The sequence below is a fragment of the Tinamus guttatus genome, unplaced genomic scaffold (genome assembly GCF_059628265.1).
Source record: "Tinamus guttatus ecotype Peru unplaced genomic scaffold, ASM5962826v1 Tinamus_guttatus_pri_ptg000194l, whole genome shotgun sequence".
Classification (NCBI taxonomy): domain Eukaryota; kingdom Metazoa; phylum Chordata; class Aves; order Tinamiformes; family Tinamidae; genus Tinamus; species Tinamus guttatus.
Window position 1 is genome coordinate 96,093 of NW_028288728.1, and position 27,888 is coordinate 123,980.

General features: G+C 56.6%; 1 protein-coding gene across 1 annotated transcript; it reads left to right on the top strand.

Annotated features, from left to right (window-relative positions):
- The first annotated feature begins 321 nt into the window (after nucleotides 1-321).
- Nucleotides 322-27,790, top strand: ZNF512B (zinc finger protein 512B). Its single transcript, XM_088523529.1, has 17 exons — nucleotides 322-405; nucleotides 3,433-3,555; nucleotides 5,738-5,817; nucleotides 6,557-6,685; nucleotides 7,207-7,379; nucleotides 7,540-7,793; nucleotides 8,764-8,835; nucleotides 10,052-10,186; nucleotides 11,535-11,659; nucleotides 13,967-14,059; nucleotides 14,910-15,008; nucleotides 15,974-16,270; nucleotides 16,498-16,689; nucleotides 23,406-23,507; nucleotides 24,519-24,581; nucleotides 26,865-26,963; nucleotides 27,266-27,790. The coding sequence occupies exons 1-17, from the start codon at nucleotides 399-401 to the stop codon at nucleotides 27,557-27,559; spliced, it is 2,337 nt and encodes a 778-aa protein (XP_088379655.1). The 5' UTR covers nucleotides 322-398; the 3' UTR covers nucleotides 27,560-27,790.
- Nucleotides 27,791-27,888: the final 98 nt, after the last annotated feature.

Below are 27,888 nucleotides of genomic sequence, written 5' to 3' on the forward strand. Positions count from 1 at the left end.
CGCGTTTGTGCAGGGAGTTATTGCCCCTTCTGCAGTCTGTGTCAGACTGACCCAAACCCGCAGGCGGGCGCCGAGCGTCGGCAGTGCCGCTCCACGCGCTCACGCTCGGCAGAGCCCGGCACCGCTCTAGGAGCAGTTTCCAAGACTAAACAGCCTCTCCGGGAAAGCAAAGCGACATTACCTGCCTCCGATAGCTTTGCTGGACAGTGCTTTTTTTCCAGGGCGGGAACGGGATACTTTAAAAGTGCTTCCTCTTACTTCTCCAGGTGTCTCGAGCTGAGCTGGAACACTGATCCGTGAGCCCCTTCGGAGGCCTGTGCGCTCCCGACGCGTCCGTCTGGTCCGTCCCCCGCCTGCTGCCCGGCTCTGATGGCACAAGCGTAACGAGTCCTCGCACCATGCACAGTAAGGACCTGCCCATGTCTTTTTCTGCCCCATAAGTTGCAAAAGGGCTTTAACCAAAATTTAACAAAAGCACAGGAAGATGCAGTCTGTTGTCTGGTTGCGGCATGTGTTAGGCAAAGGCGAGTGAAAAGTTTGGACATTACAAAAAAACAATGGGCAGATTTGTGCTGTTTGGCTCTGGGGCAATTCCTTTGGGATCCCTGGGGTCATGTCGGTGGTAAGGGAGTGGAGTTTGGCTCTTGCCAAGTGGTTTATTGGCTTTCATTTTTCATTTAGCCGAAAATAAGAGGCGGGGGGAAAATTCAAAGAAGTATTTGGTGTGGAAAGCAAAAGAAGTTGAAACCATCCCGAGCACTCCCTGTTCCACCACTCTCCCTCCCTCGGAAGTGTCCATGTCCCATCGCAGAGCTGCTGTGCTGGTCACCCATGGCAATTGTCACCTCCTGCAGCCAGGCTTGTTTGTTGAGATCCAAAGGTTGTTGCATCCCGGGATCCCTGGGACTTCCCGGCACTGCTGACACAAGCTGTAGCGAGTGCATGAGCCTCTTACCAAAGGAGCCCAAATTAGCTGCATAATCATTCCTGTGTTCAGCACCAAATGCCAGAGAACCTGTTGCCAAGACTGAAATTTCTCATTTGATCCGATTAACCTTTGTGTCCGCGCAAACAACCAAATATTTGTCACCGGCTGAACATGTGCTGGAGGGTCTCCTCGGCGCTTGCTTTGCAGCAGGCAGCGCCCCTTCGCGCGCAGCGAGCCCCGTGTCGAGGCCGCCGTCGTGTCCCTGTGGCCATGGGGTCCCGCTGGCCCCGCACCCGGGCTCCTGGCTTGTTTTGCCAGGCCATCGCGTCAGCTGCCCCCCGAATTGCTCCCTGCAGTGAGTATCACTCTCCTGAGCAGGCACTTGGCACCCAAGGGTCGGCGCTTGGGCTCTCAGGTGGCTGTTGGGGCTGCCGAGCGGCGCGTTGGCTGCCGGATCCGCAGGCAGCGCCTCCTCCGTTGAGTTAGATGATGCCAACGTGCCAATTTGTGGAAGGGTTTGGGAGCGAAGAGTCGACTCTGTGTTTTGGACTATGTGCGTGCAGGGAAAGAGAAGTGCTAGGGAAAGGGGAAGGAAGCACCGCCAGGCACATTGCTTCTCACTGTGTCCCTTCCAGCCCTCGGGCCAGAAGTGGCCGCGGTGGCCGGCAAGGGCTTCCCTGCCAGTGCACGAGGCTCTTGCAGAGGTCTGGAGGGCTCCTTGCAGGCTGGAGTTTCTCCTCGGGCCCTACTGCTTTTCAGCAAGGGGAATGTCGTGTCTCCTGCTCGGCATGGGACACCGCACCATGGAGCAGGGCGGCCTTGCGGGCAGCCTGGCCGCGGCTCCGGAGAATTCCTGCGGGAACGGGGAATGCCGAGGCCTCGTCAGCACCACTGCGCCCTGCAAGGCCACGCTCTGCTCAGGACAGAGCTGTGCAGAGAAGGACCCGCACGGATGAAGGTGACGGAATGAAACACGGCAGGGACCGGCTCCAAAGCTGCCCGAGACCTCAGTGTTCCTTGGCACCTGCCTGTCTTGTCTTGATCTGGCTCTTGGTTGTCGAAGATGGTGTCACGAGCAGTGAGGCTGTGTGTCGGGCTGGGACAGTGCTGTCCTCCTGAAAATCACCTTGGTGCCTCAATTCTTGCACCTCTTCCTGGACCCTCAATTCCTGTGGGATCTGGGAGCAGGGAGAGAAGGGAAGGAGACACCTCTGCCTTGGAGATGCTCTGCCTGCCCTGTTGCTTTTGGTCCCGATGGGATGAGGGGCTGAGCAGCTTGTTGAGCCACCTCGGAGCCCTCTGTCCAGGCCACCCTCTCTGCCTTGTGGCAGCCTGCAGGAAAGAGGGAAGGCTCCGCTCCTCAGTTTCCCTGGAGAGGGATTTGGCACCATCTTCTAGCTACCATCGAGAGGAGCTGTGTGTTTTTTGCATTAGAGAACACAATAAATATCAGTATAAGCAGATGGTCCAGAGTCATGTTTCACTCTGCCCCTAGATTTCAGCGGATTTGTAGACACGGGCAGGATTATTTGGCTCCCTCGGAGTCACTACCCTTTGCAGCAGACCTGGCCCAAGCAGGACTCCTGCGGATTTGGCTCCCAGTTGGGTGGATGCAGCTCGACTCTGCAGTGCTGAAGCTGCCACATGCTCCCCAAAGCCCCCAGTTGCTCAGCCCTCCAGGAAATTCCACTTTCATTTTAAGAGGCATTTCCAAAAGGGAAAGACATGAGCGTCATCTCCGCGATGGCTGGGCATCCCTCCTGCCTGATAGTCAAGAGGGGGACAATTAATCCCGGCACATTCGGGAGACTCCTTGTAGCTGACTGTTGCTCCTTCGTTGGTTTGAGCGTGCCAGGCTTGAGGCTTCTCGTGCAGCTGTAGATATTTGGAATAAACTCAGGCGAGATCCTGCCGTGCAGCGGGCTTAATCCCGCCACCGCTGAGGCTGAGGGTTGTCCTCCTGCTTCCACTGGGAGCCAGAGTGGGCCCTTTGCGATAATTTCTGATGTTCATTATTTATAGAGAAGCCAAATTGAATTATTAATACGGAAAATTTAGATAACATTAACAATTCTCAGTTTATAACAGTTTCCCATTAATAAGGAAAATTGGAAATTTATCACTACATCTGCTCATTAAAACTCAGTATTTTTTTTTCTTTTGGTGTTTTAAATGAAAGTGTAGAAATAAACGAAGGGGAAAAGCCATTTATTCGTTGCTTCTTTGGAGGAAGCCAGCCCATAATTTTCAATAAAGTCTTTGCCGTTATATGTGGAGAGAAAACAGCCTGCAACGAAAGCAGCTCTTCAGCCGTGTCTGCAGCGTGGCTCGGCCGTACAGCAAGCGCTTAGAAACGTGTCCTGTTTCTTCTCTTTAGATCAACACTTAGTATCTGGTAGTTTCCTAAATCCCCTCCCTCTCCAGCAGCTTTCCCTGTTTTCAGCATGTGTTTTTCCCAGCTTCACGGAGCTGCGTGCTAGTTTAACACCCACTGCTCGTTTCAGAGATGGGGGATTCCTATGCCTGCAAAGGTGGAAGGAAAACTGCAGGCTCGAACAAACCCACGGCGAGCAAAGAAAGCAGGACGGACACGAGGATAAATCCGCCGGCAGAGCTTCCCAAGCTCGGTAAGGAACAGGATTTCGGTTCCGTGGAGGTGAAGAGGAAGGAGGGGACAAGGTGCGAAGGCATCGAGCCTCCTGGCGCGTGTGGGTGGCTCGGTGCAGCCTCAGCTCCGTGGTCCCCACGAGCAGCGTTGCTTGTGCTGGGCCACGAAGGCTGTGGGCCCCTGGAGCTGTAGGGAGAAGGTCCCAGGAAACAGGGAATGCCGGGAGGGGAGGGAGAGGGGTATTCTCCTTCTCTAGAGGGTTGTGTGTCTGTCTGACGAGATGAGTGTCTCGCTGTCCTTATGTCATGTTGGAAGCTAGGTGTTACGTGGAAGGATGGAAGGGCTCGGATGAGTCCAGACCATCTGCTGTCTCCCGCGTCGTGTCCCCCATGATGTCGGCTCGTGAGCGTGCGAGCCGGGAGAACCAGCTCGCAGAGAGTTGTTGCTCTGATGGATAGCCTAGAATTCCTCTCCCCAGGAATTTCTGGGCCCAAGAAGAATTTTCTGCCATCTGCTTGTGCCAGGCATATGTGCAGTGCGAGCCCTGGCCGCCTTCGCCTGGGCTCACCCCTCGCCTTGGTTTCAGAGTGGGAGCCCAGCCCAGAGCAGAGCTAGGTGGTTTTGGGGCCTGCTTGCAGAATCCTCCGCTCCCTTTAGGGCCACGAGCCTCCCTTTACATTTTGGGGAGAGCCCAAACCAAACGGGGCGTTTTTTATGACTGCTGTGTGAGCTGGAGCGGGACTAGGCAGCATTAAATAGGTGGTTGTGAACAAGCCCCTCTCAGAGCCGCGGGTACCTGTTGCCTCGCCAGCTGGCTCCGCGCTGCTGTGGGCTCCTGCTTTATTGCAGCTCTGGGGCCCCGCCGGAGCAATGAGGCTGCCTCGCAGGGGGGAAGGTAAATGGCTTTTTAAGGACTTAATTTATATTCCATAAAGGTCACTGCTGTGCTGTACGTGAACAGTCACGTCTTGCCGGCGAGGCCTTCTGGGCAAGTGGGATTCCCAAAGGATGCACCATCATCAAATGATGCTTTTATGGATATCAAAGCAGAGCAAACCAGCTGGCACAGCTTCAGGGGGCTGGAAATTAAATTGTCTTGTTTGCTATTTTTCCTCTGGCTGGTGGGGCAGAAGGCATGAAAAAGGAGGCAGAATGTGTGTTTGGCAGTGCTTTTGTAGGTAACCTCTTGGCTCTCTGTTTAATCTCTAGCACTTCTTCCCAAAATCCTGGCTTAGCTTCTGAATGTGGCCAGCAGGAGCCTCGGAGCTGGGGAGGTTGCAGGTGGTGCTTCTTTCTACCTGCTTTTCACCAGGGAAGACTGTTTTATAGATGTGTTAGGGTTGATTTGTTTTAACCTGAATTATCCCCTGCTGGCTGATATGGGGTTTCCTTTGCGGGGAGGTTTGGTTTTTGCAGCAAACGGCTCCTATTCCCAGCCCTGTTCATTAAACCCCCTGGTCTGAGCAGTCTGAGCCTTCCGTCCACTGTTTCCCAAAGGCCCTTCACACACGTCCAGCTTGGCTTGGGCTACATTGGCTCCCTGCATCCCTCAAATTTATGGGTTAGCCCCCAAAATACATTTGAAAGAGCTTTGCTCAGGCTCTTTTCACCTGGAGGCACCCATTTTCCAAAACCGCCCTGGTTTGGGCTGTTTCTGTTAGCAATGGCCAGGCTGGAAGAGCAGAGCTCCCAAAACTCCGAGCTCATGGAGGCTGTGAGCCCCTCGCAGAGGCTGCGGCCTCCGTGCCCTCCGAGCTGGCTCCTGTCTGCAGCCCTGGCCTGGGGTCCCGTCTGGGCTCACATTTCTTTTGCTCAGCAGTTTAGTCGCTGAGGGATGTCTTGCAACCCAAGCAGAAGGACTTGCAGGCTGGATTTCCAAAGCAAGCCCCAGCCAGGCTGGAATTTCTCTGTATCTGCTTCCATAACCAGCAGGGAGACGGGCACTGGCCAGGCTCTCCTCTAGGCAGCAACAGCTGGGCTGGGCACAGCCAGCTCCCATGTGGGTATCTGTGGGTGCTCAGCTCTGCCCTGGTTTCCCAGGGAAGCTGGGATTGCTTTCCAAGGGGGAATCTCTGTCCCCAGCAGCACTGCGGCTCCTCAGGCCCTTGGCAGCGGGAGGCTGGCCGGGCAGCGGGGAGCCAAGTGCGGAGCTGGTCGCCCGCCGCGGTGCCCGGGGCCACCTGTGCCGCGTCTGCTTGCAGGAAATGCAACCAGCGACAAAGCGGAAGGCAGGAAGAAGGGACGACCCAAGGCCGAGAACCAGGCGCTGAAGGACATTCCCGTAAGCCCCCGCATTGTCTCGCCCCAGGCCCCATCCCTCTCCATCCGGCTTGTCCTGCCCGCCTGCTCCAGCGGGCTCAGCAGGAGCCAGACCTGCCTATTGGATGGTTTAGCCTTCAGAACAGTCTGCAGCTCTGCAGGATCCGGGTCCCCGTGTCTCCTCCTTGTCATCCCTCAGCATCCCCAGCACCTTGGAAAACGCCGGTGTCCCCAGGCTTCTCCAGCTCCCCTTCTTGGGGCTTTCCCAGCCGAGCTTTATTCCCTCACAGCCCTGTTGGGTTTGGTTTAATGATCAGGGAGCACCAGGGGAAGGGTGATTTATTCCCTGCGGAATTGTGCAGTTTAATTCCCTGCACGGGAGCGTGGACAGCACACGGAGCAGTTTGTCATGAGAGTGTGGGCATGGGCTGATTTAATGACTAGATGAAATGTGGGGTGATTAAATCACCCGAGTGACTTGTGGCCTGGCTTATTCCTCGCTCTGGGAGACCCAGCAGGATGAGTTTTCAGGAGGAACCTGAAACTCCATAGAGCCTATGTCCAAAACTCCGTTACGGTCCCGTTTGCTGGCAGGAGCCCACGCGGTGCCATGGTTTGCGGTGCGGAGGGAAGGGGCTGGGGAGGCGGAGAGCAGCAGCGCGAGGGTCCGCTCCGTGTCCCCAGCCCTCTCGAGATGCATCTGCCTGGTCACCAGGGCACCAACGCTCCTCTCACCCGTGTCTCCTGTCTGCTCTTCCCAGCTGCCCCTGATGAACCAGTGGAAGGACGAGTTCAAAGCACACTCCAGGGTGAAATGCCCCAATTCGGGCTGCTGGCTGGAGTTCCCCAGCATTTATGGCTTGAAGTACCACTACCAGCGTTGCCAGGGGGTAAGCGGCCCTAGGGCTCCGCGTCCTTTCTTGCACTGCCATTCTCAGGGCAAAACCATCCTTCTCAGGCCGTCGAAGTCAGGTGAAATGTGAGATTAAAAAAGGGGGAAGAAAGGCAAGAGGGCACACATGGGCCAGAGGCTGTTTGCGAGGTGTGTGCGAGAGGGTCAGGGTCCCTTCAACACCCTGTCAGGTCCAGCTCAGAGGTGACCTGGGCCAAGGGTAGCTCTGTTCCAACGGGGAGAAGGGTATTTATGTATTTATGCACTGCCCTATTTGCATGCCCATAGCTTGCGCTGTTGTTAAAAGCACTTTCAAATGATCCCTCAGCTACCCAGAGCTTGAGCTTTGATTCCGCTCTTGGTAGCTCCTTGCTGCCCCTCTCGGAGCAGCGCCCGTCGCCTCCCACCCAGCATCCACGAACCCCTCGTGAGATGCCACGTTGTCGTGCCCGTCCCCATCAGGAAAAACCTGGTCCTTCCGATGTCCCTGACTGTCCCATCTCCTCCCATCCTGCACAGGGAGCGATCTCGGAGAAGCTGACGTACTCGTGCTCGTACTGTGAAGCTGCCTTTACCTCCAAGACACAGCTGGAAAAGCATCGCCTGTGGAATCACTTGGACCGGCCAGTGCCAAGCAGCAAAGCGGAAAGCAAAGTGCAGAAGTCCATTGGGAAGAGCAGTGGCAAGAAAAGGTACCAGGTGGTGGCTGGGCTGCGAGGCACTGCTGTGGGGAGGGCTGGGAGAAGGGGAACCTTCCTACTTCCATTCCCGTGGGCTGGGGAGCGGGGAGAGGTGTCAGTGACGTTTATCTCTCACCCCCTCTTTAAACAAGCCCTCTGTGCTTTGCCCTAGAGCTGCTGAGAGTTCAGCTTGCCCCACCATCCATCCCAAACAGGCAAAGACGGAAAAGGCCGTGGCCCAGGCGCACGCTGCGAACGGCGAGTGCCCGGCGGAGAGCCGGGAGAGCAGGGAGTTTCAGATCGCAGCGGCAGAGGCAACTGCAGCCGCGACGCCCACGGCGAAGTCTTCGAGCTGCAAGGATGCCGGGCAGCAGGGAGGCAGCCAGGCCTCGCTGCAGGAGGAAGACCCTGAGAGGATGAAGCACAGTAAGATTAGAGCCTGGAGAGGGGGTCCCATAGGAAGGGCAGGGACTCTGCTCTGGGAAGAGCTGCTGCGAGTTTCCCTCCACAAGCACTTGGGTTTGTGAGGGCAAACAGGATCCAGGGACGTGTCCCGGTGCGTGAGGAGCAGGGCAGGACAGGATGACATGGTGCTCCTGCCCCTCGTGAAGCCTTCTGGCCTCGGGCAGTTGGCAAGGGGTGTCCAGAGCGCGCCCTGCCAGGGCCGCGTGGCTCTGCAAACCCTCTCCTCCAAATGCATCTGATCCCTTTTTTGAACACTCTGGTAATTTTGCCCCTAGCAGTTGCTTGCAGCAGTGAGTTCTGCAGCGAGTTAGAAGCAGTTTGCAGCTGTGGTGGACATGTATCTGTGGGAGCTGTATGGTCACCAGTGGATTGAATTCCCCGCAGCACAGCAAGCTGCCATCTGTCAGTTCATCTGTCCTAACTGGCCGTGGCAGTTTACACCAGGGTGGCTCTTGCAAACCCATTTTCCACAGGTGTTGGGGCAGGGTGAGGAGGCTCCCTGTGTCGGTTATCACTACGTGGTGGCAGGCAGTGACATGCTGGGCCACGGCTGCTCCTGCCACAGCGCAGTGTCACCCTGCTAGTGGCTGCAAAGTGAACCAGCACGGACACCACGGTGGCCAAAGCTGTGCAGGCTCTGGAAACCATGAGGTGTAAAGCTACAATTTCCAGGTGTTGTGCTGGCCTTCCGTGGATGCCACCATCACTCCCCGGCTCTGGGTTGGGAAACAGTGTCCTCTCACCGTTTGATGGGCTGGAGACTTCAATAGCCCCTATATTTCATGGTGGAAAAGGCCTCTGTGGGTTGGATCCCATCTGGCCCCTCTTGGCGTGAGCCGGTGCGCTCCCCTTGCCTAGGGACAGCTGCAGCCCACTGTCAGCACAGTTATTTGACCAAATCTCTCTCTGTGTTTTCTCTCTTTTGAGTCAGGAAGGAAACAGAAAACTCCTAAGAAGTTTACGGGGGAGCAGCCTTCCATCTCGGGAACTTTTGGACTGAAAGGTAATATGGGGGCAACCCGGCCAGCTGTAGAGTTGTAGCTTCTCCCTGGGGCGTATCAGGGATGCTCCTTCTCCATGGGGGCCACCTGGGTGTGTCCTGTGGGATGTCACACTGGGGGAGCTTGGAAAGGGAAGGATGCTATCAGCCCTGTCTGCTCCGCACTGGGAGCTGGTCCTGGGAAATGAGGGAAGAGGGGAAAGGACCTGGCTATGTCCAATCTGAAACATGAGACTGAAGAGCTGCTGGCACAAATGGTCAAAAGACAAACGCAGGCCTGGGATGTAGCAGTATTTCCAGTGGAATCCAGGAGAATTTGTGCTGCATAGGGAGACTAAGGGGCACATCTGTCCTCCTAATCAACAGCATCTCGAGTGCTGGTGGTTTTAAAGAAAATGAATTTGAAGGGGAAGAACCTGATGAAGGCAGAGTGAGAGGGACTGCAACTGTGCTCCATAAACCCCAGCACGGGTACCAGGAAGGGAGGAAACCTGGAAAATCCCAGGCATAAGAGCAACAGGATTTGGGTTGGAGACTAAATTCATTCAACTGGGGAAAACAGAAGCGAGTTTCCAGGCACTGGAGGAGGCAGCACTTTCCAGTATAAGTCCTGAGGGAGAGGCACTAATGGCTTTGAAGGAACTAAACACACTTACCAACATGTGGGTTGGATGTGGTCCCTCTGGTATCCTGCTCTCTGGCTCCTGGGAAGTCTGGGGTTGTTTCTCTTCACTGGCCCCCAGGGGCAACCCTGGGGTTGCCAGAATCACAACCTGGCCCTGCAGGTTCACGTACACGTGGGTCTGGCCCTGGCGCTGACGTTGCCTCCCATTCTCCTTCTGGAAGTGCAGACACGAGGCCGAACGGCCCATGGGTCTAAGGTGGTTGGTGGGGCCCAGGTCTCCATTATCTTGGCTTTCCCAAGCCTGAATGGGAAGCACGTGCTTTGCCCATGCACTTGTACAAGGAAAAGTTCCTCCTTGCCACAACAGTGACCTCACATTCCCATAGCCCATGAACTGCCTTGGGGGGAAGTATTTCTCTTTGTGTTTACAAAGCACTGCACACTGTTGTGACTTTGCTTATCATTCTTAGGGCCTGGTCCTATGCGTATAATCTTGGCAGAGCAATAGCTGACTCGATGTCCCCATGTCAGAGATTTTTATCCTGCTAAATTCAGGTCAAGCAGACATTAAGTTAAAATTCCCTCCCTGTGCAGGTCTTGTCAAAGCAGAAGACAAGGCGAAAGCCCATCGAGCCAAGAAGCTGGAGGGGAACACCCACATGGAGGACCTGAAAAAGAAGCCCCCAGGAGCCGGTGTGAAGAAGGAAGCGGTTGTGCATTTACCAGCAGGTGAGGCTGGTGGAGCCAGAGCAGGGCAGCAGCTTTGTACACGTCCCTGCTGCTCCAGCAGTTCATTCCTGTGCTCTGCTCCAAAGTTGTGTGGTTCCACCTTTGCACTGCAGCTGCTGGTCCTCGCACTCCTCCAGGCCCAGCAGACTGTTCTGTTGGGTTAATTTTCTCCCAGATTTTGTGAGCATAAGCACAAGCTAAATGCAGCACTAGACAAGAGCTGGAAGCGGGCAGGTCCCGTCTGTCTGAGGTGGAGCACAGATGTGAAAGCAGACACTGGCCCCACCATATCTGTGTGGCCACAGGAGCATCCTGAAATGGGTGCCCTACTTCACTCTGAGCACTAGGAGTTGAATCCTGAAGCTGGCTGCGGCATGGCCACAATTTGGATCAGCTCCTGGGACAATGACATTTTTCTGCTATCACCTCCAGGAATGATGCCAATGGCTTCAGGTGCAACCGCGTCCTCCCCGAGCCTCCGAGGCACAGCCTGCATCCAAACACAGGTTGCTGGTTTTCCCTGGGGAGCTCTGGCAGCAGGAGGAATGCAGGATGTGCAAAATAAACACAGCTGCAATGCCTTGCACAGGCTTCACATTCAAATAAACGTCTCTCTGATCTCACAGCCGTGCAAAAGCATCCAAATAAACAGTCTGGGCAGGTTGTATCCAGGCCAGGCTTCCCTTGCTGGAAATGTACCGTGTTCTGCTGAGAACACGGCATGAACTCTGGGCCTGGGAGCAGGTTTTGGCCCCACATAGCTTTTATTCTGAGTATATTTTAAGCTTGTCACAGCCGTTCAAATAAACACATGGCTGGAAGCTAGTATGCCCATTAGCTCCGTGTGCTTCTGCCGGGAACATAAGAGAGCCAGGGAAAACTTTCCAGGCACACGGTCTGGATGGAGCTGAGACGTTCACTTTGTTTCACTCCCACTGATGGTTTCATTTGGCAGCCGGGAGTTGTTCTAAGCAGGGCAAGATGAGGTGGCCAGGGGCATCCTGGTGTTTAAACTCCCGATATGCAGGATATGGAGTGGGGTTGGAAAAGCAAACCTCATTTTCCTTATGAAATGCCAGCAAGTCAGTTAACTGTACATAAAATGGCCCAGTGACCTAGTTTGCTCAGGCAGCTTCAGGACTTGCATGGGAGGTAGAGCTGCAAGTGCCTGGGAAGTTTGTGTGTCTGGATTTGACTTGACCCATGACTGTGAGAGAATTCTGTAACTTTCACCACTGAAGTGGCTTTCAACTTGGCAAACCATGGCTTTAAAAAGGGCTCTCCTGACGAGCAGCCTGGGCAGGTGGTTGTCTCTACTGCTCAGTTAACACCTCTCTCCCCTGGCCAGCAAACCCCGAGGACCAGTGGCAGCGTGAGATCAGTGAGAAGGGAGAAGTCGCCTGTCCAACCTGCAGTGTCATAACCCGAAAAACTGTTGTTGGGCTCAAGAAGCACATGGATGTCTGCCAGAAGGTAAGGGCTTGCTATACTCAGTCATGGCTTGTTTGTGTTTAGGAGAATGCAGAGATATCTGCTCTTTCAAGCCAAGCTCCCAAATTCATATCAGTAGTTCCTAAAAGTGGTTCTAGGGCTGTTTGATAGAGTCCTTGCTAGTCATCAGTTGGCGGCTTCACTTGTGTTCTGATTCACAGAGGGATTTGGGAAGCTAATTTTCATCCATTCTGAATCCCTTTGTGGTCTGGGCCCCTTGTCACAGTGTCTCCAGCAGAGCTGGGTATTTCTAGTAGCTAACTGAATAGATTTAAGGATAGAGAGATTGCTGGGCTTGTGTCTAATCTAGCCTACTTCCGAGCTCCAGCTGTGGGATTTTCCTGGGTGCCCTGCCTCGCATCAGGCAGGATGAATTGTGGTTGAACGAGAGCACTTCTCAGAGAGGCCCTGGATGTGCTCAGGCAGACTGTCAGGACGCAGGAGTTCAGTAATGGCGCAGTGAAAAACTGCGTCCCTGCCACAGTACCATCCATCAGAGCCCAGGATTACATCCTCATCCGTCACCTGGCACAGTGCAGAGCCATCGTCACCGAGTGCCAACGTGGGATCGATGCCTCCTGCTTGGAAAATATGTGCCTCAGCTTTTATTCCACATTCATTTTCTGTAAATGCCTCCTCAGCCTTTGCCTCAGCATTTATGCAGCAGTGGGAGGCTATTATCCCTTCAAACCTCATATTACAGTGACGCGGGGTGGAATCCTCAGGCTGCTCCCATCCTCCTGGCGCCAGGGGATGTGGGATTTGCCCGTTGCCTCCTGGGCCTCCTGAGCGTCTCCCTGGCCGGCAGGTTGCACACGAGGCCGGCCAACCTGCTGCGCACGGATCTGCGGGAGCAGCCAGGCCTCCCTTCCCCTCTATAAATAGGCATGTGGGCGTTCAGAGGAGGAAACGAGGCTCTCACAGCCTGCTAAGCTTATGACAAAGTGTAGTAACCACTTCTGCTGCTCCAGAGCCAGCTCCTGAAGGCTCAGGCTGTCTGGAGAGAGCATGACTGCCCATCTGGGCTCTGTGGGCAGAAGCAACTGCTTCATGGAGCTGGTTTGCTGCCCTTCCCCGTGAGCTGCTGGGGCTGGTGGGCTTCGCAGCGCCCCTGTGAGCTGTAAGGAGGTAAGGGATGGAGATGGTTGTGACTTGCTGGAGGCTGCAGAAGGAGAAGGCAGGATCTCCTCCTTGCCGTCTGCGTGGAAGGGCTTGTTAGGATGCGAACGTGTCACGTTCTTCAGTTCTAGATACAGGAGTAAACCCAAATTGGCTGAAATTGGCATGTGCTGAGTGAGGAAGCTTTTAGCTTCTTTTAGCTTTTTACCTTGTTAGGGTCAACACTTTGATCTGGAGCAAAATGAACCAACTGGGGCATAAGTACAAGTGAGTCCCTCCAGTTGCCTGCGGTTTGTTCCTCATTTCCCAAGAGGTTCAGGATAAGGATGGGTTTGTAGCTCCATTTTCATCCTCTTTCCAACTGATAGTCCAGACTCAATAGGAACTGGCAAAGGTGGAATGGCAGCCAGGCAGCTGGGATAGGTGGAGCAGGGAATGGACCCAGCCACCAGCTCCTGCTGGAGACATCCTGCCGCTTGGTGCTGGGATTATTCATCTCCTGAGTCAATAAATCCTCACACCAGCTCCAACATAAGTCAGAATCTGCTTACTCACTTTGCAAGTTCCCCTTGTAAATCAGCCTCTCCATGGCTGCATAGCAAAACAGAGTGTTTTTAGTGCCTTTCTTAAGTTGTTCAGGAAGCCAAGTCAGGGGTCAAGCAGCAGAGTAATATGAAGCGGGAAATACTCTGGGGCTGCAAGTTTTGTGATTTGTGTCCAGCAGCGTTTTAATTCCAAACAGTCCAGACGCCCGTACAGCTCATTGTGCACGGGATCTGCACAGGATCTGTTAGAGGGAATAGGCTGCAGAGCACAACCCAGTGCCATGCAGCTAGATCAAAGCCCCTTCTCTTACCTGTCCCTCAAACAGGAAGACTAAGACACTAGGTCCAGATGTTTCCACCTAATGGGCTTTAAATCTTCATCCAAAATGGAATCTTTCCCAAAAACTGGGACATGTGCATTTGATTCCATGACAGCAGTTTTCAGGATGATGGAGAGAAATCTCTGAGCTGCAGGCTTGGATTGGGATGGGGTAAGAGGCACTGAGCTGCCTGCTCAGTCCCACGGCCGCAGCAACAGCTTCCCGTGGGGCTAGAGCAGAGCAGCAGCCCTTGGAAAATCAAACCTGTCGTAGCCTCCATGGTGACTTGCATTTAATTTCTTCAGCTGCAGGATGCCTTGAAATGCCAACACTGCAAAAAGCAATTTAAGTCCAAAGCTGGGCTGAATTACCATACCATGGCTGAACACGTCAGCAAGGTAAGAGAGCTCTCACCTCACACCTCCTTTCCTCTCTCCCCCAAGATGCAGATGCAGAAGACGAAGCAATCGGCCGTCTGCTCTTCTGTGCCTTTTCAAAGGAGGGCTGGAGAACACCGTCCTCGCAGCATCTCACACGCTGCTCAGTCCAGACGGTAGCTGCCGTGTAAAACCATTCACTCCTAGGCAGCTAGATATGTTCATGTGAACGTACCTGGGAGCAGAGCAGAGGCCTGGAAAAATAAAACAAAGCTTCAAATTCCGGAATGGGGTTGTTCTGAGGCAGATTTTGAGTGGTTGAACTCTGCCTTCAAAACTGTGCTGCAAATCCAGGATTGATGGACTCTGCCTTGCGCAGATCTCGCAGTCCAGTGCTTAGCTCCCGAGCATGCGTGTGAGAAGTAGCGACAAAATTTACCACGAGGAGAATCTGGCAGGTGCCAGTTTAGATGCCATCCTTAAAAATCTGATTGCATCTGTCTCTGAGATACCAGGGCAAAGCACAACTGTATTTCTACATGTCCCATGTTTACCAGTTCTGACTTGTCTTTTGCCTGTGCATCAGTGCCCTGCTGTCTAGTCTACCTGGTGAATTTTCCATGCAGAAACTGCTCATGGATTTTGCAGTTGGCCTTTTGAGGGCAAATACAGGAAATACATGGGCAAATTTGGCACGTAACAGAGAAGACATTGGTGTGCAGTAAAGCAATGGAAGATCCAACATTTTTAACAGGGGGTTCACCCCCCACCAAGGGCAGCTCCTGTGAGGCAGAGGTTTGCACCCACTCCTGGCACAGAGGACATGAGTAAATGGTTGACTCTGTCGCTTCTGTTACTTCCTTGTTTCCAGCCTGTTCCTGTGGAAACCGCTGGACTTGGTGAACAGGAAGAGCGGGAAAGGCTGAGGAAAGTGCTAAAGCAGATGGGAAAACTGAAATGCCCCAATGAGGTATAAGAACAATTCCTGTTTCTTGTTCTGTGCAAAGCTGGAAGGAGTGAGTCCCAGTGCAGAGGGGCACGCACGCTCTCCAGCTCCCCTTAGCTCGCGCTCGGCTCCTCACACGAGTGAGAGCCCCTTAGCGGAGCTGTCCCCGGCCTGCTGGCTCCGAGCCGAAGGGCCCTCCTAGCCAGAGGGCTGGAAGTAGGACAGGTTGGAGAGCGTTTGCGGAAGGGCAGTTTCTGCCTTGTGAACTCGAGCTACCGCTCAGAAAAGGGCACTGTGCTGCTGGTGGCATCCCGGGCACAGCATCAAAATACACGAACCGGTCGCAGACAAGTCATGAACGGGTAAAGGGGGGCCTGTGGCAGAGCCTGGTCTCTGCGGGTGCTCTGCTCTCTGCACAAAGCAGTCCCGGCCATGCTCGCCTCCCGCTGCCCGCCTTGCGCGTGTCCGAAAAGCCCGGCCAGCCTGGACGCCATGGGGAGCACCGGGGAGCGGAGCTGCTCCCTGTGTCACTCTGTCCCCCGCAGGTGACTGCCGCCGCTGCGGCTGTTTGGGGGAGAGCGGCTGGACAGCAGCAGAGAGGACGCGCGGGGTCTGCAGGCGGTGGCGTGGGACAAGAGGCCCCAGTGTGGTGGCTCTCTGCAGGGGTGGAGGGCTGGCCAGGCTGGCACGGGGGCTGCAGGGGAGGAAGTGCCAGTCGCAGGGGACTACAAGCTTGGGCTGCCATCCTCGCTCTTGCAAATGAAGGACCTGGGAAGACGCTGCCGAGGCCTGGCGGAGGAGTGGCCTTGGGACGGGCCTGTTGGCTGCGATTCCCCTGTCGCTCCAAGGGGACGGGGTTTGCCGAGCAGCTCAGCCAGGGGCTGCCCGAGATGTGTCCCCCCTGCCGTGCAGGTGGCAGCGTGACCGTTCCGACACGGATGCGCGAAGCCACGTCCCCCCCAACCCTTCTCTTCTCCCTAACTCCGTAGGGCTGCGTGGCCAACTTCTCCAGCCTCATGGGGTACCAGTACCACCAGAAGCGGTGCGGCAAGCAGCTCGCCGAGGCCGACAAGCCCGTCTTCAGCTGCCCGCACTGCGCCAAGAAGTACAAATCCAAGGCTGGCCACGACTACCACGTGCGGTCGGAACACGTGGCCTCCGTGAGCCCCCCAGACGCCCCCGCGGCCCGAGGACCGGGGCCATCCTTCCCCGTGGGGGATTGCAGAGCTGCAGAGCCTGCGGGCAGGACCGAGCCAGGCAAGGCAGGTGCAGACATCGAACTGATGGTTTTTTCCCTTACCGTCATGCTGAGCGTGTGTTGTACCGCACGTCTTTGGTGGGGAACCCACTGCGGCCCGCTGTGTCCCTCTGAGAAAGCAGGGACATGTACTTAAGTAAGGGCAGCCGTGCCCTGCTCTGGAAGGCTGTGCTCCCACCCCAGAGCCTGCCCTGGGGAGGAGAACTTGTCTCCTCTGTCCTGGCTGTGCCCTGCCTGACTCCATCTCTATTTCAGCCTCCAGAAGAGCCAGAGGTGAAGCCAGAGCCCCCTCCTGTAGAAGATTTTGAAAGGACTCCAAGTGGCCGCATCCGCCGCACGTCGGCCCAAGTGGCCGTCTTCCACCTTCAGGAGATCGCGGAGGACGAGCTCGCCAGGGACTGGACCAAGCGGAGGATGAAGGATGACCTGGTACCTGAAACCAAGCGGGTGAGCAGCCTTTCTCCTCCTTTTTGTGCTAGCTGGATGCAGGAGTGCTGGGGGGCTAGTGTGGCCCCAGGGAGCTGATCGTTCACATGTCTCCTTTTCTGCGTGTTAAGTGAATTAGTGATGGTGGAGGCAGAATTGTTGTTGAGAGCCCGTCCAGCACTGGCTGCTCCCCAAAGCTGCCTCCAGTGATCTGGAGCCTCCTCACAACAGCTTTGCTCCTTCCACTGCCAGGACCCAGGTCGAAATGGAGCTAAATGTGGTGTGTGCAGGCAGGGGAGGGATCGGAGCCTGGTCTGGCAGAGGTCGTGGGGAGAGGGACTTGTGACCCGTGGCCATCGGGCAGGCAGGGCTGGCAATCCAGAGCAGCACACGAAGAGCCTCGAGTCAGATCCTAAATGCTCTCCCTTGCCCTGTCAGAGGGCAAGTGCATTCCAGACAGAATTTCCTTCCTTCCGTGCTCTTTGATGCTGAGAGGCTTTTTCCTTGGAGCACTCGGGGGTAAAGGGCCGGCAGCACGGCTTGCTCTTCAGCAACCCTGTGGGGCAGCCCGCACATCCCATCTCAGAATGCTGCTTCCTGCAAGCAGAGAAGTCCTCGGCACGGAGACCGAGCCGGGCCCTGCGGTGCCGCACGGTCATCCTGGGGCTGCAACATCCCAAAAACTTGGAGCTTCATGGGGACGTTGCAGTAATGTGTTAAACATCACACCTGGTCTGGGGAGGAGGTGATGACTGGGAGCACCCTTGAAAGCAAATTCCCTCCAGGAATGCTTCTTCTGGAATGAGAAAATGAAACAGCAGCAGCTCATAAACCTTCTCAGTGCAGAAGAAAGAAAAGGGGGAGTCGAGAAGTTTCTCCATCGTTCGGTTGATGCCTGCGAGCCAGTGCGGGGCCGTGATGCGGATGCAGCCTGGAAGCCCTTGCACAGGCTGCACACCTGCCTCTGGAGCACACGGCTTTGCCGGGAAGGGTTGGATCTTTCGTCTGCCCTGCGCACTTGAGCGTTCCTTGTCTTGACGTTGGCTCTGGGCAGGATATTTTGCACGTTGCCAAGATGGGAGGGAGAGACACGTGAGCAGCTCATCCTCCCTCGGAGGTGACCTCCTGTGCAGGAGACCTGGCAGGCGCCCTCAGGCCAGCTTCCCTGCAGTCACTGCTGCTCACAATACCAACCTTTACAAGCAGTTCCTCCTGCCCTGCCCTGCAGCGGGGATATCAGAGGAGCAGGGGATGCTGCAGGGCAAGAGCAGAGCGCAGCGCTGCTGAGGGCTATATAGATGCAGAGGACGGGACAGTCCCAGCCTGACTCTATCCCAGAACCAAGCCCAAGAGCTGGTCTGGAGAAGTGAGGCGACTGCCCTGTGGAAAATCATTGGCACAAGGGCTGGATTGAAGTGGAACGGCCTTTCCACTGGCCCTGCTCTGGCTCCGGTGCTTTCTTCAGGTGCTGCCTTCGTCCTGCGACAACTTGAAGGAGCACAGCCTGACTCTGTGCCCCATCTGCACACAGCAGGCAGGTGAAAAACAGGCACCCAGTCAGGCAGCATCTTCTTTACATGCCCCATCATCCCTGCAAGGCAGCCTCTGTGTGACTGTCTTAGAGGAGGCCTGAGGATCTTAGTGCTGGAGCTGATGGAAAATGTTTTTTTCCCCCACACTCTGTGTTGCTGGTGGGGGAAGAGTTTGATTTCCAGATGACTTCAGCTGAAATGCATTTATAACCTAAAAAAGTCCAGCCCAAAGTAGCTGTTTCATTTCAAATGCTGTCTGCAGACCCCAGGGAGGAGAGGTGTTTTGCTCTCTTCTCCCCCCTCCAGCCTCCTCACTCATCTTCTCTCTCGTCCTTGAGTTCCTCCCCTTGCTCTTGACTTCGGGTACTTTCCGTTTGAGCTGAGGGAACATCCAGGAGTCCCAGGCCTGGACAACGGGCCCATGTGCGAGCTGACACAGAGACGTTGTCAACGTTCCAACCGCTGGCATGACTGCTCCATGAAATGCTCTTTGTTTTATTTTTTTATGAGACATTTCTTGTGTTCAGAGTCTAATTGTGTAAGTTTAATGTGCGCCCCAACTCAGCGCGGAGAAACAAAGAACATTGCAATGAGGTTAAGGGCAGAAACAGATTTGCCTTGAAGACGAGCAGGAAGGAGGGCTTAGAGCAGGTCCCGTGCTGTAGAATTAGGCCCTTGATGTTGAGGGCCGGGACCTCAGCGACGGGCTGCGCTCGCCGGCTGCTCCCGGCTTTGTGTTGCACAGATGGATTTTCAAGGAGGTCAGTGCACTGGGAAAACACGTGTGGGGTCTGTGTGTGCGTCTAGCAACGGCTGTCACGTTCACTTGACAACACCCTCAAGTGTAATCTGTTCAGTCTAGGCCATTTCTACTCCAGGAACAGTGTTGGAGCGCGACGTTTTCCCTCGAGGAACAGTGCTGGAGTGCAGCAGGTGCTTCCCAGGGAGGCTGGTGGGAGCTTTGCACCTCCTGTGGTTCGATGCTGCTTTCGGAGGAACGTCTGGCACCGCCTGGGACCACTCTGCAGTTCAGAGCTGCTTTGGTTAGGGGTATGGGACGGCTGACAACGTGGCAGCGAGTGCCCAGAGCGATCCAGTTACAGGCCCTAAAATAGCACTTTTCTGAGAACCGACTTCAGCCTTCGTGGCAGGAACGCTCTGTTGCGGGTCTGGGCCCTGGGCACGCGGGAGGATCGGAAAAACAGGCAGCGTCCCCGTGCCACGGTGGGTCCTGGTAGCTGGTGCTCCCCGACAAACTGGAGCTGCTGGGGCTGCGGAGAGACAAGCGCCGGTTACGTGGGGCTGTGTCGAGAAGAGCCCGCGGGGCCTCCCCTGCTCCCAGTGCCGGCCCTGCGGAGCGGCTCTTTGCAGGAAGGTGGGATGCGCGGGTTGGTGCCAGGTGCTGCTGCACTGACTCGGTGGGGCCTGGGGAGCCTCAGGGCTTCTTTTCACTGTGTCAGAGCAAAACCAGCTCGTCCCCAGGCTCCCCACACTGTGTTACCCACCACGGTCCCCGCTCCGAGGGGACTTTGAGGCAGCTGATGAAGGCAGCCACATGCGCTCTCCATCCCTTCTCCAGGCAGCAAGACTTTTCCTTGGAGCGATCCGGTGCATGACGATGCGCCCCGAAACCTCCGGGGAAGTCGGGCAGCGCCTCGGCAGGACGACGGGATCCCGCGAGCTCCGGCGTCTCCCGCGCGCCGTGCTCCGTGGCCGCGGCGCTGGGCTCCTCGTGTGCCCTCTTCCCCCCCCGGACGGCAGCCGGTCTGAGCCGGGGAGGGAGGCTGCGTTCGGATCCCGTTGGTGGCCCGTGCTGGGGATGCGTTGACATTTCCCCAAGGGACCGGATTCCTTCGCACCAAAGCGATGGCATCGGAATAAAGATTGCTGTGCGGATCCCAGGCTCTCCGCTGCCTCCCTTCTGCGCTAACCAGATCCAGCATTTCTAAATATACACTGGAGTCTTATTTTCTCGCTCGGATCTTTATTTGCCTCTGGATAAGCTGAACCAGATGGGGTGTTTCACAACGGCTGCTTGCTGGGGATGTCAGATGGGGAAGGGCAAATCCCCTGCTGCTTTTCTGGGAAAAGTCCCCTTTCCAGAAGTCCCGCAAAGACGTTGTCAACCTTCCGCTGGCCTTTGCCAGGGCCAAATGGGCATCACCTCCCCGTGGGCAGCCTCTGCCATGCCTTGGTCCATGAGGATTCAGGCTTTTGGAGCGGGAGGCTGCCGAGGTTCCCGGGTGCCACGACACGAGCGGGCAGCTACAGCGGCCATCGACGTGGTGGTTTCCCCGGTGTCCAGCAGAGGAGCGGTTCCCCTGCCCGTTTCGAGGGATCGATTGAGAGAAACAGCTCCAGGAGAAGAGGGGAGAAACCTCTAACAGACGTAAGGAGAAAAGTCAGGAGAAAATGCAAGACCAGAGAAGATGCCAGGGAAAATCCAGTTATTTCATGGTTTGATGCGTTCCCGGTGCCCGTGCGTCCGAGCGCAGCTGCCAGGGCCTTGGGGGGTGTCTGCTCCATCCCGGCCTCGCCGCGGCATTTCCACAGGCGGGATGTGCTCGTGTGTGGCGGGAACATTGTCCCGCTCCAGCCGGCCCCTCGTGCCTTGGTTAATGGTGGGTCAGTTGGTGACGCTCGGCAGTGCCGCGGATGCGGATGTGTGGAGAGGAGGCTCCCGTCCCCACCGGCCTCCTCCGCGCCGCAGGTGCCCGAGCGCAGCCGGTTCCAAGCCCGGAGGCTCCCGGCGGATCCGGGGTGCTGGGGGCTCCGCCGGGCGCCCCAGCTGCCGTGGGAAGATGAGGCTGTTGGCAGCGAAGGCTTCGTGCCGGCCGCTCAGCAAGCGGAAAGGCAAAAGTCATCTTGGCGCTTGGCTTTTTAAACAAACCTCATGTGGAACCGGAATACATTCCGGAGCGGGGGAGCCTGGCTCCGCGCTGTCCCCACAACAATGGCCCTGTGATCTGGGCACAGGCAGCAGGGCCCGGCGCGGCGCCGCGGGCGCCCGTCACCGCGGCCAAACCCGGCCTGAGCCGCAGCCTCCAGGTGAGACCCGGCCTCCGACCGTCCCTTGTCACCACCCTGAGCGCTGACTTGGTGACGGTGCCGTCCGGTGCGTCGGAACCCCCCTGCATCCCGAGCCCTCCGGCATGTTTTGCCTTTGCCTTCCAGACAAAACTTGCTGTGGATTCCCAGGGCCGGAATGGGATCGGAGAGCCGGGCCTTGCGCTAGGAGCTTCTCGGGCTCAGCTGAAATGGCAGCCCGTTGGCTGGGCCGAGGCAGCGCGCATGGTTCTCATTTACTGCGCTGTATTTTGGGGAAGGGGAGAGCTGTCTAGGGAGCAAGAGGATTGAAATATGAAAGTTAATTAAATAAAAGTGTCAGTCAAAGAAAACAAGCCTTCCCACCCCAACATCCTTCGACTGTTCAGAGGAGATGGGCTGGGGCCAAAAGCAGTTGTAGTCGTTTAATGATTTGGCCATGCAGATTTTCACTTACAGCCTGTTTGAGGAAAATGAATGGAAAAAAAAAATATTCCATGCCTGAGGCTTCTTCTTAATAGAGACATAAAGATGACTTTGACATTCCCAGAACCGCAGCGCCCCAGGAAGACAGGGATTTGCATGTTATTGTGCAGAGCCTGTGGGAGGAGAGCGGGAGGGATTTTTCCCTGGAGTGGGAAGCCAGAGCAGCGGAATCCACATCTCAGAACATCCCCCCTTGCCTCCTCCGGGGGGATGCGCGGAGGGAGAGGTTGTTGCTGGGGCTCTGTGCGGTTACCATTAATGTTTGCTCATTCATGGGATTGATTGGCTTTTAATTAAGGAGGCCGCTTGGCATCCCAGCCCTCAGTATCAGTGACAAGAGGGACTCGTGTGTTCTCCCTCGGCGGTGGCCCGGCCGCTTGCTCCATGCCCCAGCCCCGCGCTTCAAAGCGCCCGCGCTGGCCTCGCACGGCGCATTCCCGCATCCCTGCTCGTTCCTGCTGCCGAGCACCGGAGCGCGACGCATTCCCGCATCCCTCCTTGTTGCTGCTCCTGCTGATGCACACGCCAGAGCATGGCGCATTCCCACATCCCTGCTCGTCGCTGAGCGCGCAGAGCGCGGCGCATTCCCGCATCCCTCCTTGTTGCCAAGCACACCAGAGCGTGGCATGTTCCCGTATCCCTGCTCGTTCCTGCCGCCGAGTGCACAAAGCGCGGTGCATTCCCGCATCCCTCCTTGTGGCCGAGCGTGCCGAGCGTGGCGCATTCCCGCATCCCTCCTCCCACCAGGCATCCTCGCATCCCTTCCTGCTCCACTCGCGTCCTGTTGCGGCGGGGGCACCGCCAGGGGCTTTGGAGCGCTCTGCTCCACACGCGCCTTGGCAGCTTATCGGCGTGTTCAGGAAAAATCCCAGCTGGGAAAGGAATCCTGCCGGCTGCCTCCCCGTGGCGGCAGCGCGAGCGGGCACGAGTTGACCCATGGCTGTTTTTGCACCTCGCTGCAAGCGCCGCTTCTCTGCGCTCCCTCCCGGTGAGCGCAGATAGACGGAGACGCCGGAGGCGCCACGGCCTTCCCAGAATCCCAGAATGGTTAAGGTTGGAAGGGACCTCTAGAGACTGCGCTGCGCCTGCATGGAACACAGTGGGAAGGCCGTGGCGGCATCCGAGCTGGGAAGCGGCTGCTCGGGCATCGCGTGCCGGAGCCGTTGCCCAGGTACGGACAATTGGCATGGCCTGGCGCTGCTTCCCACACGTTTGCATGTGCTGAACAGGCAGAAACAGGGCTTGGAGGGGCAGCCTGCTATGCTAAGCCTCAAAGTCGCTAATAAAGCAGTAATTAAAAGCACTTGGAAGGAGCAGCGCTGCCAGAAGGAGACTCAGAGACACAAGAGTCTTTCATTGTTTCATGGGTTATAGCCATTAATGGGTGGAAAGCAGCCACGGAGGCTGTGCGGGCTTGGCCTTCCCGCTGCCCAGCGCGCAGGGCTGCTGGTCCTGCCGGTTCTGGAAGGCGGCGGAAGGACCCGCCGGCCCCGCGCGCGCCGGGCGGGAGAGCAGCGCCCGGGACGTCTTCCATCCGGAGGCGAGAGGGTCCCGAGGTGGCCGTAGCCCCTGTGGTTTCTGCTCCTCTGCCGCCAGGCAACACGGAGGTCCCAGGGCCCTGGCGAGGCCGGCCGGGCATGTGCTGCTCTACTGATCGTGTTCTGTTGTTCGCAGCTCAATTACACCCGGCCAGGACTTCCCAAGCTAAATCCGAGGCTCTTGGAAAACTGGAAGAACGAAGTGAAGGAGAAGGGTCACATCAACTGTCCCAACAACGTAAGGACTGTTTCTGTTTTCCTGCAGGCCGGGAGGGGGCAGTTTTGGGGGCAAAACCCACCCAACAGTGGGTGTTACTCAGCCCTGGAGGAGGCTGCCAGTGAAGCCATGGTGGGTTTGGTCACTGCTGAGACACAGGAATCCACAGGAACCTGTCACCACTCCCGAGGATTCGGAGAGGGCTAAGGCGCAGGGACAGCCTGTCCCTCGCGGGGACACTCCTTGTGGGGAGCGTGTGTTCAGCTTGGGCTGCCCATTCAGGCTCTAGAGCTGCCCTCAGTCACCTCCCAAGATTGGGACAGAGAAAAGGCTGCACTGTCCGTGCTCAAGAGCCTTTTTATATGCAGCACCTGCCCCTTGCAGGTAAAGCTGAGGCTGGTTTGGGGTTTGTTTCTTGATGCACGTGGGTAGGCGCAGAGCTTGGGGCCGTGCTGTGTGTGCTTCAGCATGCTGCAAAACGCAGCCTTGCCCCAGCGCCCGGGGAGGTGAACTCCACCCTCGCGCTGGGCCCTTGATTTATGCTCTGAAACAAAGCCTGGGTAATGGGAATGTGGAGCGGGGCTGTTACCGCAAGGCCGGGGGAGACGCGCTGCCTAATTAATGTCATACACAGGCACTTTGAAAAGACGTTGCTCAGAAACTGGTCATGCTGCTGCCCGGGTGATTTCTCTTCTCCGTTAAGCGCCTGCTGTGGCTCCAAGAACTCCTGTAGCCCAGCAGGGCCTCCTGACTGCTCGCAAATGTACGTTTTCCACAGAGACGTTGAGGGGAGACATTTTTCAGCCCGTTGCAGAGGGATGTGGCCACATGACTCCCATTAGCGCTAATAGGAAACGTGTGACCGGAGCCCTCTGCCTCTCGCAGAGCATTAACCTCACGCTGATTAGCCTGGACTGGTGGCCTTGCTGGCACAGCAGGCTCCTGGCCACGGCATGGAGGAAGGCAAGAAGAAGATGAGGCAGAAATGTGGCAAACCCTCTTTTTATTTTTTATTTTTTGTTTTTTCTGCAGTGCTGTGAAGCCATTTACTCCAGCGTCTCCGGGTTGAAAGCTCACCTGGCCAACTGCAACAAGGTAGGTCCCACGTCTTACAGCTTTGGCTGTGACATGGTGGTGAGTCTCAGCTTTTTCTGCCCGCTTCTCATTTGGAAGAAACAGGGCAAGAGATAATGGCACAGCTTAAATGTCACGGCCACCTTCCTGCTGGACACTGCCAGGAATGGATGGAGGACACATCCTGCATGCTGCTCCCAAATCCTCACAGGACTGCTCTCCATGCTGTAAGCCCTCTACTCGAGGCAGGGGAAGGGGCTCACAGGGAGAGCAGGACCCGAGTTGTGGCCATTTGAGCTGTGGCACCGTCCTAGTCTGTGGTCAGGCCCAGGCACCCACCTCCACACCGACCTCCCGGGCAGGGCAGCGGCCGCGGGCACCGAGGCCTGGGCCTGGTAGGTGCCAAGGAGGGGATTTAGCTGCAGGGAGGAGAGGTCTAACCCGTGCAAATGTCCTTCACCAAGAACTGAGGCCTTCAACTTTGCCAGGAGTGAGGACTCTGAGTGGCAGCAGCTCCCCAGGATCCTGCTGCTCCAGCTGGGTGAGGCTGCCGCTCCGGCTACCGAACGTGCGTCAAACAGCTCAGAGCCAAGCAGGAAAGCTCGGGAGCTGAAACTTTTCCAAAGGATATGGAAATTAGGGGCTTTTCTTCATAGAGTTGGGTGGCAAAGACTGTAGCCCCTCTGGAATCCATATGGAGATGCAGCCCTGTATGAGATGGGAGAGGCAAACAGTCCGTGCCAGGACATGGTGCCCACGGATGCGAGCACTGTTCCCCTCGCCAGGTAGAGCAGGAACGGGCTCCGGTGGCCGCAGCCACCGCAGGAGGAAGCATCAGGAGCTCCGCGTAGGTCCCTCGAGTTGGAACCGAGTACGAGCTAGTAAAGCTTTATACCCTGAAACATTTCCAGCTGCAGCTTCCATTGAATGCAGCTTCCAGGAGGCAGCCCCAGCACATGCCCCATGGTTATTAAAAACACAAACTCCCTCACTCCACCAATGCGAGCTGGAACATCAACCCCTAACGAGCTCATTTGGAAAACAGGCTGCAGAGATGCAGCTGAACATCCAGCAGGGTTTACACAGGATAAAAGTGCAAACATGGGAGAGGACAGAGCTCCATTGCAGAATCGGGTGGCCACAAGCAAAAAGCCCCAGGGCAAAACGGAGCCTCTGAGTGCCACACAGGCCTGTGTTACCACCACCTTCCATGGCTGGCTCCTCCTTGTCACCACTCCAGGACCCGCATGCAGAAAGCAGCCAGGCATTTGCAGAAACAATTTCTTTATTTTATATTTTTATATATAATATTTATATTTACATCAAATATTTTTATATTTATTTTTTTGATCATGGCCGCATTGCCCTGGTTGGGCGAGTCCGGAGCAGCCCGCCAGGGCCCGGCTTGCTGTGGTCACCAAGAGTTTTGCCACCACGACGAGTTTAGCTCTGCAGTGGATACATGCAAAAGCAGAGTAACTCGCACAGCTCCTCTGCAGCTGCCTTGAACAAGCTTTTCTGTAAAGTCCTGCAGTCTTGGGTGAAATACATCAAGTGCTAAAAATGGGGAGAGAGACCCCGAGGCCCTCGGAGGGGATGGATGAGCTGGGACAATTTTTGACGTTCGCTTAAGACGGCGGCTTGCAACAGGCCCGGGCCTGCCTGTCTTAGCAACGAAGGGCCTGTCTGAGTCCAGATTTACAGCGTGGAGCCAGTTCTGGAGGAATTCCCTGGCCCGCAGGGGCCCATCCATAAGCCCCTAGTCAGCAGAGAGCACATTAACCCCCCTGGGCCGTGACCTGCGGCAGCGTGGAGAGATCCGTCATTCTCCCAGCGCTCCAGCGACAGCAACGCAGCAGTCGCTGTGTCTTTTTGACGGCATGAAAGGAAAATGAGGTGAGACTCCTAGACGTAAATTAGTGGCTGCCGAGTCCCAGGAGGTGGCAGATTTGCTGGCAGCGGGGACACGGGGCTCTCGGCCACACTGGCATCCCGGAGCCATCACTGATAACGCAGCCACTGGTGTTCCTGATGCACGGGCAGTAAAACCCCTTCCCATGCCCCCCGAGCCTGCAGGAACCAGTCTCAGATTCCTGGTTTTCCTGCTGTGCCGGCATCGCCAGCCGTGTTAGCACTGCCTGGGCAGGCGGATGGTGGGAGCTGAGACCTGCTGCAGTTGTGACTCCTAGCCCGGCACCGAGGAGGAGGGTTGGAAAGGAGGGTGGTTTTCCATATTGTCCATGGCTTGGTGCCTCCTTCCCGGCGCTGCGGGCTCCGCGCTGCCCCAGGTGCTCTGTCTTGCAGGGGGACCACTCGGTGGGCAAGTACCGCTGCCTGCTGTGCCAGAAGGAGTTCAGCTCCGAGAGCGGCGTCAAGTACCACATCATCAAGGCTCACTCGGAGGTAAGGACATGCCCGCGGCTGCCCCGGGCTCTTCCCTGCTCCAACGTGCCCATGGTTGCTGTCCGTCCCCTCCGGCCTGTCCGCGTGGCGCCCGGCACCGCTCGGGCTCGGTTGTGCCAGGGGGGAACTCGCTGGCGCCATTCGGGTCCCTGGCACCCCCTTGGTGCCACCAGCTCCTTGTCCAAGAGGCCTTCGCTTCCCAGCGGGCGCCATTTGGGAAGCAGGACAGCGGTCGGCACGTGCCGGGCGCGTCGGCCGAGGAAGGGCCCTAACCAGCCGCCCCCGTCTCCCCCCGGGCACAGAACTGGTTCCGGACCTCCGCCGAGGCCAGCCGGAAAAAGAAAAGCAGGGAACAGCTTTCTTCCAGCAAGGAGGAGAAAAAGAAAAGCACAAGCGGGAAGAAAAGAGGGAGGAAACCCAAGGAGAGGCCTCCGGAAATGTCCCTGAAAGGCAGAGAGAGCGTGACAGCAAAGACTAATCACAAGAAACCGCCGGAGCCCTGGGAAGGCTCCCGTGGCAGCGCCGGCGCGGAGGAGCGCGCGCCCAAGGCCCCCGCTCACCGCAAGGCCGGAGCCGGCAAGATTCCCGAGAAATGAGCAGCTCAGAGACTCGTCTCCGAGGATTCGTTTACAACCCAGGGTAACAGGGTGGGGGTCGCTCCCGGTTTTCTGTCCCCTCCCCATCCCCTTCCTTCCTTCCCGCTTCCCCCACCCTCCACTCACCCCCTTTTTACAAAAAAAAAAAAAAAAAAAGACAAAAAAATGCCAATTAACCACTTTAAGCAAAGTCATGGACCTTGTTTCACACTGGAAAGCAAACAGGATGGAGCAAGCTGGAGCGCTGCCGCCCTCGCTGCCCTGTGCCCGGCGCTGCCCGGCACTCTGCTGTCCCCCCACCCCTTTCCCGGGATTTCCCTCCTGTCTCC

Coding starts and splice junctions, on each gene's coding strand:
- ZNF512B (XM_088523529.1), top strand. Junction 3,556..5,737: donor GGCAGAGCTTCCCAAGCTCG/GTAAGGAACAGG, acceptor GTCTGCTTGCAG/GAAATGCAACCAGCGACAAA. Junction 16,271..16,497: donor GTGCAGACATCGAACTGATG/GTTTTTTCCCTT, acceptor TCTCTATTTCAG/CCTCCAGAAGAGCCAGAGGT.